This window comes from Montipora foliosa, chromosome 14 (assembly GCF_036669935.1).
Source record: "Montipora foliosa isolate CH-2021 chromosome 14, ASM3666993v2, whole genome shotgun sequence".
NCBI classification, from domain to species: Eukaryota; Metazoa; Cnidaria; class Anthozoa; order Scleractinia; family Acroporidae; genus Montipora; species Montipora foliosa.
The window spans coordinates 13,652,848-13,665,347 of NC_090882.1; the positions used below are offsets into that span (position 1 = coordinate 13,652,848).

The 12,500-nt window shown below is 39.2% G+C and overlaps 1 protein-coding gene across 1 annotated transcript in view; it reads left to right on the plus strand.

The window, feature by feature from the left end:
• The window catches only part of LOC137984249 (uncharacterized), a 20,943-nt gene extending 9,242 nt beyond the window's left edge, over positions 1 to 11,701 (plus strand). Inside the window, exons 4-9 of the mRNA XM_068831366.1 lie at positions 214 to 396; positions 969 to 1,131; positions 2,324 to 2,537; positions 3,065 to 3,288; positions 8,519 to 8,784; positions 11,178 to 11,701. Of these exons, the coding sequence (XP_068687467.1) occupies positions 214 to 396; positions 969 to 1,131; positions 2,324 to 2,537; positions 3,065 to 3,288; positions 8,519 to 8,784; positions 11,178 to 11,312 (1,185 nt within the window). The 3' untranslated portion in view covers positions 11,313 to 11,701. The remainder of the gene's footprint in view (positions 1 to 213; positions 397 to 968; positions 1,132 to 2,323; positions 2,538 to 3,064; positions 3,289 to 8,518; positions 8,785 to 11,177) is intronic.
• The last annotated feature ends 799 nt before the right edge of the window (positions 11,702 to 12,500 follow it).

Genomic DNA, 12,500 nt, shown 5'->3' on the forward strand with positions numbered 1-12,500 from the left:
TAGATTTAAACAAGGAAGTTAAGAGTGTGTCGACAATTTTGGCCCTGGATTGCAGTTAATATCACCAGAACACGATTTTCATAGGTGTCTCGACAGCCTCATTATTACTGGAAGAACGGGTCACGTGCAGTCGATTCCAAACTGACCTTGGATGCCCAACATCTTTCTCACGTGTACGACGTTTTTTATCTATTGTATCTTTGCTTTCTTTAGTCTGACGCTAGACTGAGAGGACTTGAAAACGAATTCAAGAAAACGTGTTACTTCATTAATGGCTGGAATCTTCCTGAAGACTGTAAACTCAAACTTGAGCAAGCACAAACAGAAGATCGGTTGTTTTTGACTGGTCCGCAAGGGCAATATAGATTACGCCCAGTGGAGGATTATGAATCGCAGGTGTCTCATTTGTTTTTCTTTTACCGTGCATTTTACCATAGTGTCCCATGAGTTTTTCTCCTCAAGCAAACAAAACTAACCCTAGCCCTTTGAGTTATTGTAAAAAGGCTATCGATGTTTAGACTGGAGTTTTGTAAATGGATAGTTAGATGTGAGAACAAATCTCGTAAACCCAATAGCCTTTAATTGCTGCAGGGAAGAAGTTAAACCGTGAACCAGAGCTATACAGTTACCACGTGTCAGAGCGTTGCAGGAAAGGAGTCTAGCATACAAGATTTTCCGGTTGTTCCGGAATTCCGGAACCTTAGGACCATTTAGCGAGATGTACCAAGACTTGCAAAAAACATTTTCCGCAATATGTCCGTTCCATTCGATTCCTTATCCAGTTGTTTCGATTTTTTTTAAATGGAAAGCGCCCTTATTAGATTAGGCACCACTGATGTCGTTGTATATTTTTTGTTCCTATTTTCTTAACCATTTACCAGAGGCTTTGCAGCATCACTGTCCTGACCCAATTTTTCACCCTTTTATAATTGAAAGGCACACGATGATTTCCATGTTGTGTTTTAAAGGATTCCTTTGCTGGTAGAGATAACCAATATTATCTGCCAAAACTCAAGAACGAAGTTTTAGAGTGCCTTCGTGAAATTAAAAGACAAAGGGAAGGAACAGATCACATGAAGCTTGACATGTGGTGTCACTTTGGACCAGCGCTCATCCGAGGACCTGATGAAGGTCAGCACAGTGTATTAATTATTACACTGAATGAAATAGCTTAATACAATTTATACCGTGTCTGCATCTTATTGCGTTCGACTATTCATGACACTTCTTTCTGAATGCTGTGCGATTTCAAGGCTTGGCCGCCGTCTTGGGCTGGCTGACCACGCCTCGATTTGATGAGAGGGCCTTAAGCCCATGTATTAGCTAACCCTTTGTTCTGAATTAAATTATTTCGTTGTACTATTCGTTGTGTCTCTCGCCATTGTATCAAGTACATTACCAAAATGTTGAGCTATTAAATCGTATTGTTGTGTTGTTGCAACTGGTTTATGACAGTAGCTGAAAGCACCTCACAAGTCCACTGTCCCTGAATATTCTGGGCAATCAATGCAATTTTTTAAATCTTACTAGAGATCGAACGCACTTTACTGACTCATTCATGATTAATACTAGTTATAGTAGTGGATCTTGGAAAATAGGAAAAGTACGTTCTACGACGTGGTGGGGTAAATAACAAATGCACGTAATTTTTTCACCTTGTCGTTACCCCAGTCACCGCGTGAAAATAACATTAGTGCTTTTGCATAGTTTCCATTTTCCCATCGCTGTCATGTTATTTTCTCTTGTTTAAGCTAAGGAATTGTTTCAAGCAACGCTCGCTCCTTTAAGGGCTGTTCATGGAACGGAATTTGGCCTTTAAATTTCCTAAAAAATAGTGACAGCCCTTGAAGGTAAAACCCTGGCGCTTTTGAACGAAAGTACCAAATCCTCGAGTTTTCAAGTGGTCATAAAGTCTTGACCTAATAGTTGTATATCTCTGAAAAGCTGAAATCTGGCTGAGTGAAACATAATGTTTCCATTGACTGAGAGAGATCATGTTGTATGTTAACCCCTGTGAATGAAATGAAGAGGTTTATTTACAGATGATCACTCGGGGATACTCGGAAAAAATTCGAGTGCTCCTCGAACCTTCGACCTTCCGATTACTGGTTCAGATGCTCTACCACTGAGCTAAAGCAGACTCGTGGGAGCGAGGCCATTAAACTACGTTTTTGCTAAGATATTAATTGTCACAATCGATAAATAAATTTCTTCATGATGTTTTAATTTCTGACTTTTTTTTGCCTGAAATCCTGGCTTCAAGTTTATCAATTATCAGCCATGGGTTGCTCTAATGTGTTTTCAAATCCTTTGTTTAAACTAGAGGAGGGCGAGGATGGCGAATGGACTATTGAGGAGGTTATAAAGAAATTTCAGCCCTCCTGTGAATTCGAGGGGAACCCCTGGAGAACAGCATTTAAGGAAGGAGTGCACTTGAACGAGACAATCTTCGAAGAACACGTTGCCAAGAAGACTTCGGAGGAATACATAGCAAGATATGATTTAACGTATTTAACGCTTGGTGGCCACGAGATAAGGTGGAAAGTGAAGCATTACGATTTGTAAAGCGGACTATAATCTTTTTAACTCTTGGGGCTTTTATAGAGTGTTTTCACTCACGTGATCAGTAACCTTGTTTTTCCACCGAAACAAAAGAAAACGTTTGCATGACAATAGAGCTCAATTCCCGTAGGATTAGTTGGTTACACCAATACGGCCGCCGTTCCATTGTGTAGGAAAACCAACATGGGCGTCATGACGTCACGTGAAAATACTCTATACAGTTTTCGTACTAATTTCCAAAGATTTGGCTTTCAACTTATTCCCAAGTGACCAAAAGACAAATTAATCACAATGTTTCATACCTTGAAACGGTTTTCTTCTCAAAATTAAAAGGGCTCTTACGTATGTTACCTGAAAAAAGGCCGAAGAGTTTCGGGGCTATTACAAAAAGTAACCCGGGAGCACACTTGTTGGTCTTTCCTCTGAACGGGGGAGGGGGCGGGGGAAAGCAACTGTAATCTCACACAACAATCTTGTAGATTACGCTCTTACAATTACACAGGTGTGGATCGCAAAAAAAGGACAACACCAGAAAAAATCAGGAGAGCATAGAAATTCCTTTTAGTGACGTGAAGAATATCGTGGAAGAAATACACTTTGAGGATGAGGCGACAAGACAGCGTTGCCGAGGATGGCTGGTGTTACCGTCTAGAAGATATCTGCTTGCAGACATATTGTTGCCTGGCTGCGAATTTGACTGTAGACTAACCATTCGTGGACGAGCAGGTGTGGCTTAAGTAAGATGAATTTAGACAGGTAATCACATGAGCCGAGTGCAACTGTAGGCTGCGTGACATGTTATTGTTAAGTGTGTGACTGTAAGATCATGAACCGCAATGTATGCTGGTAACTGTGAGAGTGAAAAAACCATGTGCTCGAAGAGTAGTTAAAAAGTACTGAGCTTGTGCTTTAATAAAACGTTTTCCGATTTGATTTGAGTGCGTAACACAACGTGCAGCCTCAAAAATTTACAAGTGCCCATTTGTACTTAATATTAATATATATAAAAGTGACGACACATTTAAATTTGCAAGACATGTTTCGGTCGTGCAACGACCATCTTCAGTTGAAAGTAGAATTAATTTGAAGTTACATTTGAATTTATAATATGCTAAACAAAGATAAATAACAACGTGAAATAAATTGGGAATCTAACAAAATAGCCAAAGGTAACAAAAAAGAGTGTACAATGGAACATGTTGATTAGAACGAGAGAGTTAAATTAACGTGATATAATTGCTTATTTAAAGAAGGTTGCTCCCAGGAAATATGTAAGGCCTCTTTTATCTTGACCTGGAATTTTGTGGTCGCACGGTCTATAACTTCAAAACATTCCGCAGAGCAGGAGTTACGGCATGCCTCGGATTGTTGAAGGTGTTTAAAGATATGTGAGGTCCTGTCCCTGTTTAAGTGTTCGCGAATGCGTGTCGAGAGGTGTCGGCTGGTTTCGCCGACATAGCAAGAATTACAGCTTGCACAGGTAAACTTGTAGACAACATTCGAACAGAGTTCAACAGGCACAGGGTCCTTCACACTAAACATGTTACGGATCTTGAAGGAAGAAAAGGCTAGCTTAACATCAAGATTGTTACAATAACGTTTAAGTAATTTACGTAATCTGTTTTGTGCTACAATAGAGAAGGGCCCAACATAAGGTAATTTGAAAAAATGTGTAGGATTAGAGGGAGGACTAGTAGGTGTGTTCGAAAGGGTCTGAGTTTTTGTAATATACTGCTTAATGACTCTCTCAACGATATGACTGGGGAAAAGGTTTTTACGTAAGATTAATAACAATTTCTTGATATCCTCATGGAAGCCTATCCATGTGTTGTTGATCTTATACGTTCTGTCAACTAGAGTCCTGATTAAGCCAAGTTTGTAAGAGAATGGGGTAAAACTAAAATAATTAGTTAATAGACCGGTGAAAGTTTTCTTACGATAGACCCTGGTAATAGGAGAAAGAGGTTGACTGTTGTCAATCAGAACATCCAAAAAGGGGATTTTTTTATCCATCTCTTTTTCCATGGTGAAACGTATATTGGGATGTCTATCGTTGATGTAGTCAAAAAACAAAGTAGCGTCATGTTCAGTGTCAAATAGACAAAAAGTATCGTCAACATACCGTCGATAAAGTAAAATACTGGAGGCCTTGTAGTTTTCCAACCAGATCCTTTCATGGTGACCCATGAAAAGATTAGCCAACACCGGGGCAAGGGGAGAGCCCATTGCCACCCCATCAATTTGATCAAAAAACGAACCCTTAAACAGGAAATGTGTTTGAGCAGTGGCAAAATTAAAAAGATTTCTGAGTTCAGTTTTAGTTAGCTGGAGATCAGGGTTGCCCTTGGAGATGTAGTCAACTGCCAGGTTGACACACTCCTCCAAGGGTATGTTAGTAAACAAACTTTCGACATCAAAGGAAACCATGAACTTTCCCGATAAAGGCAATTCATTGATTTCACGAACAAAAGTAAAAGTGTCTAAAGCACAATATTCAGATGGGATATGAGGTTCCAAAAGAATGCATAAATACTTAGCCAGCTCATAGTTGTATGTTCCAATTGAAGAAACTATAGGACGGAACGGAGGAGTTGAGTTCGGCTCACGGGCCTTATGCATCTTGGGGAGGCCGTAGATTCTAGCAGGTTGAGAGCCAGAGGGATAGATTTTGTCATAAACACAGCGATCCAAATGGCCATTCTTCTCCTCCGTTCCGTCCTATAGTTTCTTCAATTGGAACATACAACTATGAGCTGGCTAAGTATTTATGCATTCTTTTGGAACCTCATATCCCATCTGAATATTGTGCTTTAGACACTTTTACTTTTGTTCGTGAAATCAATGAATTGCCTTTATCGGGAAAGTTCATGGTTTCCTTTGATGTCGAAAGTTTGTTTACTAACATACCCTTGGAGGAGTGTGTCAACCTGGCAGTTGACTACATCTCCAAGGGCAACCCTGATCTCCAGCTAACTAAAACTGAACTCAGAAATCTTTTTAATTTTGCCACTGCTCAAACACATTTCCTGTTTAAGGGTTCGTTTTTTGATCAAATTGATGGGGTGGCAATGGGCTCTCCCCTTGCCCCGGTGTTGGCTAATCTTTTCATGGGTCACCATGAAAGGATCTGGTTGGAAAACTACAAGGCCTCCAGTATTTTACTTTATCGACGGTATGTTGACGATACTTTTTGTCTATTTGACACTGAACATGACGCTACTTTGTTTTTTGACTACATCAACGATAGACATCCCAATATACGTTTCACCATGGAAAAAGAGATGGATAAAAAAATCCCCTTTTTGGATGTTCTGATTGACAACAGTCAACCTCTTTCTCCTATTACCAGGGTCTATCGTAAGAAAACTTTCACCGGTCTATTAACTAATTATTTTAGTTTTACCCCATTCTCTTACAAACTTGGCTTAATCAGGACTCTAGTTGACAGAACGTATAAGATCAACAACACATGGATAGGCTTCCATGAGGATATCAAGAAATTGTTATTAATCTTACGTAAAAACCTTTTCCCCAGTCATATCGTTGAGAGAGTCATTAAGCAGTATATTACAAAAACTCAGACCCTTTCGAACACACCTACTAGTCCTCCCTCTAATCCTACACATTTTTTCAAATTACCTTATGTTGGGCCCTTCTCTATTGTAGCACAAAACAGATTACGTAAATTACTTAAACGTTATTGTAACAATCTTGATGTTAAGCTAGCCTTTTCTTCCTTCAAGATCCGTAACATGTTTAGTGTGAAGGACCCTGTGCCTGTTGAACTCTGTTCGAATGTTGTCTACAAGTTTACCTGTGCAAGCTGTAATTCTTGCTATGTCGGCGAAACCAGCCGACACCTCTCGACACGCATTCGCGAACACTTAAACAGGGACAGGACCTCACATATCTTTAAACACCTTCAACAATCCGAGGCATGCCGTAACTCCTGCTCTGCGGAATGTTTTGAAGTTATAGACCGTGCGACCACAAAATTCCAGGTCAAGATAAAAGAGGCCTTACATATTTCCTGGGAGCAACCTTCTTTAAATAAGCAATTATATCACGTTAATTTAACTCTCTCGTTCTAATCAACATGTTCCATTGTACACTCTTTTTTGTTACCTTTGGCTATTTTGTTAGATTCCCAATTTATTTCACGTTGTTATTTATCTTTGTTTAGCATATTATAAATTCAAATGTAACTTCAAATTAATTCTACTTTCAACTGAAGATGGTCGTTGCACGACCGAAACATGTCTTGCAAATTTAAATGTGTCGTCACTTTTATAAAAATTGTTGTTAGTCTGCTTCTTTCCAGATCTTTTGGAAATTTAATATTAATAATATACATAAATAATTCACAAGTAATTTGTCCGCTGAAACTTCTTACAGTCAGGGGAACCCAACGAATCTGTTCATCACTTTATCTGTTCCCCAGAGGAATCTTGCTGGCTGGGAAAAATACAAGTGTTACGATGAGCTGGCTGGGAAATTTATTATTGATAGAGGTTTTGGCTGGGAATTACTGACCTTTTCTAACATTTCAACCCGAGCTAGCTGTAGAATCTCTGAAGACTTATCTAGCTGGCTGGGAAATTTCTTGTGCGTCTTGCTGGGAAAAAGGAACAGATAATGTTTTCCCAGCAACACTGAAAAACACCTGAAAATGCCATAATAACATTTATTTTCATTAACTTGGGGTATAATAATACATTTTACAACAAATTGGTCGTTGGGTGCCCCTGTACAGTTAATGGCAACATTTTAGCCAAGCTACGTCCCTCAATCACAAGCTGAGAAACGCCAGGATAGAACATGTCACTGTACTTGTGAACAATCAATCGGTCTACCTCCTGCCAAATGGGATTATTTCATGTCAGTTGGGCCTGGAGAGCGGTAAATAATGTACGTATTAAAAAAATTATCATCTTAAAAACGTTTTTCAGGATAAAAGTGCAATCAGGAAGAACGTTCACCCTCACGTCAAAGATAATACTGGCTAAATTTGAAATGAATCATGAAAGAATAAATAAATCAACAAATAGATAAATAAATGAAGAGGATTATATCTTGTTTAGAACTTGGTGAAATGAATTTGTGCTCGTCATCTCCAATGCAGTATGGATGCAATAACAATGATGTACAGTACTAGTAAACACCCGCATATAACTACCTATGATTTCGGGTTTCAGGCTGATCAAGTTCTTATTTACCGGTGCTTAGCGCTAAACCAGCCTGAAAATGTTCTTAAAACCTGTTTTCAGAAATACTATACATTCAGCCAGTACATTACTAGAGGTTTAGCCCGAGAGTCCCCATTAATGAGTGAAATCTATAAGTGTCACTCTCTTGGTGGGAAAGGTTTTAATTAACATGCAATATTTTATTAGTTACTTGCACTAGAAACTAAATTTCAAATTAAAAAATACTAGTATAAATATAAGTAAACACAAGATCGAATTACATAAGAGTGTTCTTTTGGCATGGGTGGGCTGCCCAGCACAGTCACAAGGGAGTCCCTGAAAAAACATGGCAGAGGCAGTCACTCGTGACATGGCTTCTTCTGATTGGGTAAGGTGGCGCCCTTCTTGTTTCGCGCGGAAATTGTCTAAAAATAAATCCATTTGCGACTTTGCTGGGGCAAATTCATAGTATCACGCTGAATTGGTTGTAATATATATATGGTGCTTTATTGGCCAAATTTCGGCCTGATTTTCTTAATCCACCTTGTTCTTATATGCGGGTGCTTACTGTAATGTCAATTGTAACGTACAATTGCAGGTTGATTTGTTTTCGTCCACTAAGATGGCGGCGTTGAAGTAAGGTGAAAACCACTTATAGTAGTTGTTTAGCCTATCACAGTCAGTCGTAACCAAATAGTACAAAGTCAATTTCATTGCAATTAACGAACGTCTAGTGCATTACGACTCAATTGTGCTTTCTCATCTGACAGACAGCGCATTTGACATCGACTATATCCCTAAAGAAGAGGAAAGGAGTCTTTTGTCAAGATACCTGTCTGGGCTCACGATTTGTGGCAGTGATGAGGGTGACTTGGAAGTTTGTCCCCCACGAGTCAACAAACTAGATGGATTTCATCTTATCCTCAACCGGCGCGCTCGGAGATCTCTTTATGAACTTACTGATGGTTTTGCTATCATTCTCTCCAAGGAATGCACTTGGAAACGTGACATGGACGCTGGGGAGTTTAGAGAATCAGTAAGCTGAATCGATCTGTATTTCCGCGAGCATTATTATAATGATGGCAAGACAGTGGGCATGTTAGATTATAGATCGCCTCCTCTTGAAGAATAGTGTACTGTAGGGAGCTTAGGTAAGGACAACGACGGCAGGCACAAGAACGACATAAAGCAACAAGTGTAATGAACAAAAACAATGGTGTTGCATTCCCCACATCTGCAACGTTTTACATTTTGGTAAATTTCTTTGCCGTCCTCGTCCTCACAACAGCGTGGAAAAAAAATTCGAGGGAATGTGGAATAAGTGAAGTGGTCACCTGATGATAAATTTTCAATTTCCTCTCCAAATATCCACGCACTTTATGCCAATTTTATTTATTTTAAATTGGTACACCCTTTCCAAGACGAACGATATGGAATAATCCTGAAATGATTGGAATAATGTGAAGATATATTTTTACTTGCCTTTTGTTTTGGCCATCGTCGTCCATATTTAAGACCCCTAACGACAGCCTCCATAAACCTATCTTCCGATGAAATCCAGTTTTGAAATATGCCAACATAATTGAGAATAGTAACTATTTTCAACAGAGTTGGGAATATTTTATAATGTTAGAATGTTTTAAGTAATAATTAATTTATAAAACTTTACAATTGATAATTATTACAAATTAAGAATCTCAAGTGATTGATTTTTTGCATGCACTCATGTTCTGATTTTAAGTACAGTACTCTTTTTTATAATGATGATCTCTTGCTTACAACGCTTTCTTGTTCATTAAATTCCCGTTTTTCCTTCGTCTCTCACTTGGAAACCTTACGATCACGATATTTCGTGAGTGCAGGCATAAAATACTTGAGGGGAAACGGGTTAGAAGAATTAAGAATTATTAGTAATATTACTATTACTACCTTATTATAGGAAATTAAAGTTCGTGTTAATTAACACATTTGAAATTTTCAAAATGCGGGAAATTAACGCGTCTGCCACACCCCCCTCCCCCCAGAAAAAAAAAACAACAACAACAACAACAGCGCAATTTGTTATTTTAACATTACCTGTAAAACTCCACAATACAAACAATGATCGTTGAATTGTCCCTAAACGTATCAGTGGGTTAAGCGAAGGAATCTGTCCACCTCGAGCGTTCTTCACCGTTTCCATGATACTGAACGTTGAGAACTATTCTACTGACAGCGAACACGAAGAAAATGCAGTTGAAGTACAGTACACGATTTACTAATGTGAAAGATTGATGCGAAATATAGTGCGCGCGAACAAATGTATTGTTTAGTTAGGTGTCAAGAAGGTCTGGATTGAGTTAGGGGGTGTTTACATGATACCGGTACGAGTTTCATTCTGGTACGAGTTCATCCCGGTTCTTACTTATCGCTCTGTATTTGTTTACATGATACCGGTGAAAAATCTCATACCAGTACAACTCATACCGGTATGAGTTCATCCCGGTAGTTGTACCGGATCGAAATTCTCATAACGGTATGAAAAGTTACACCGGTATCATGTAAACGCTACATTGACTCCGATTCCGGTACGAGTCGTCAATTCGTGGTGGACTGGGACTATTGACGCATGCGTTGTATTTCTAAATGTTCGTCAAGATGGCGTCCGGTAATCAATGGACTTGGGATGAGTCGTCCATGTAAACGTGGTATGAAATTGACAACTCGTACCAGAATGAAACTCGTACCGGTATCATGTAAACACCCCCTTACAAATTTGGGGGGAATATAGTGGTAATTAAAATCGCGGAAATTGACGCGCTAGTTAATTAACAGAATCAACTATTGGAGGAGTAATGAGAAATGCTAGTTTTCTACCCATGTAAACCATGTGAGCGTTAGCCCTACTAATAGAATTGGGTCCAAGAACAGGGAGAAAAACACTGACCGGAGTATGAATTGACAGGGATTTCCATAAAAAACAAACGATCGAAAACCCTGTCGGTTGAAGGTGGGCCTTGGATACGATACGACATGACGCAATTAACCTTTTACAGTTTTGTAACTTGTGGCCTTGTAACTATGCCATAGAGGAAAGACCACAACACAGGGAACTCCATTGCCCTATTGTTTCCGAATATGTAATGTGTGGGTTCTGTTATGTCCCACAAGGTTATGGACATTGAAGGGTTGTGAGACGGCGCCTGCGGTTTATCGTCCTTATCCGAGAAGACTTGACAGTCTAACCATTTGCAGATGTCATTAGATACTTTAGGCTGTACTTTCTCTTAACCGAGTTGTTTACAGAGCCAGAGTGTTGGTCGGGCCGATTTTTTTATCCCGCGACCTCCCCGACAGTAGTCCGATGCGCAGCCAGCTGATAACAACAGAAGGGTAGAATTTGATTCAGTATTAAATCCTAGTTAATGACATTTCTTGCTTTTCTAACAGACTGACCTCCATTTGCATTGCAAAGAGTGGGACACTGCCTTAAAAAGCGGAGACTGGGAACCAGAGATGATAGCAGACAAGATTCCAGAATTCTTCGAATTTGTCGGGAACGTTCGAAGATTTTGTTCTTCGTGAATGAGCAGTTCCGTACCGAATCACAAGCGGAATTGAATGATCGATAACAAGGTTCATGGTTAGCGTTAAAAGAAACTCCACTGCGCGCGAAGCATTTCTCTTCCATGTCAGGAATTATTTTGGCTCGTTTTGCAGCCTTTTCTTTGAGAGAGTGTTTCACAAGAAAAACAGGGAGAAAGGTGGAGGAGTTTGAAAAGAGCTGATGTTCTTTAAAAAAATGCATGTGTATTGAAGTCAATACAAACACATGTGGAATTGATACAGTTCACAATAATTTGAACTCGTTGCCAACTATTTTGCACCACTGAATGCATTTCAGTTTTCTTTTCCAATCTTCTAAACTAGAGCTTTGGTCGGTACCAACCCACAAACATGAAATGTACGACGAGTAAAAGCCTTTTTTCAATTAAAAAAATGTTAACCTATGCTTCGTCTCCGTCGCTTGCACGACTTAACCTTTTGTTATTACTAGTAAGTTATGTCAATGTATGCTTCGGTATAATTTGAATTCTAACCCTGCCATGGCTGAAAAGAATCTGAAAATAAGTCAGTCCCCCAAGGATTTTCGTTTGCGATTACTTAGTTGACTTCTTTTAAGTGTCTTGCGTTTGTTCCGTAAATCGCAATACAACGCCATGGGTCGCTTCTCATGCATTTATACCCTCATTTTAAATGTTGAGAACTTTTGCTTCCAACCGTACACTCTCACATGAATTGTTGTATTAAACTTTTGCCTTTTGTGTACAACCTAGCATTTCATAACCGCTGAGGCAAGGGTTAACCAAATGTTAAAAACATGAGACATAGTTCGATGCTTATCTGGTTTACAGAATTTTGAATGTAGCTTAAAATGTTACAATTCAACTAAGATCCACCGTTTCCAAGCTCCTGTCTAGTGTCTATATATGGGGTGATCTAATGTTATAGCAAGAGTCCTTTCATATGCTCTTCAATTTGGTAACAAAGGAAAGGTTGCGCCTATTAATACTTATAATTAGCGCCCCTTTGTTTTAATAGATTGCAAATAAATGTCAGATAAAAGTGCGTCTCCGAGCTTTACGGATGAGCCCTAGGGTCATGGTTCGTTTGAGGATTTTTTGATTTACTTTTCCATTGACCACGCAAATACTCTTCATAGACAGCAGTGTGCACATCGGGAGAACAATGCTAATGCCTTGTGCCTCTTTC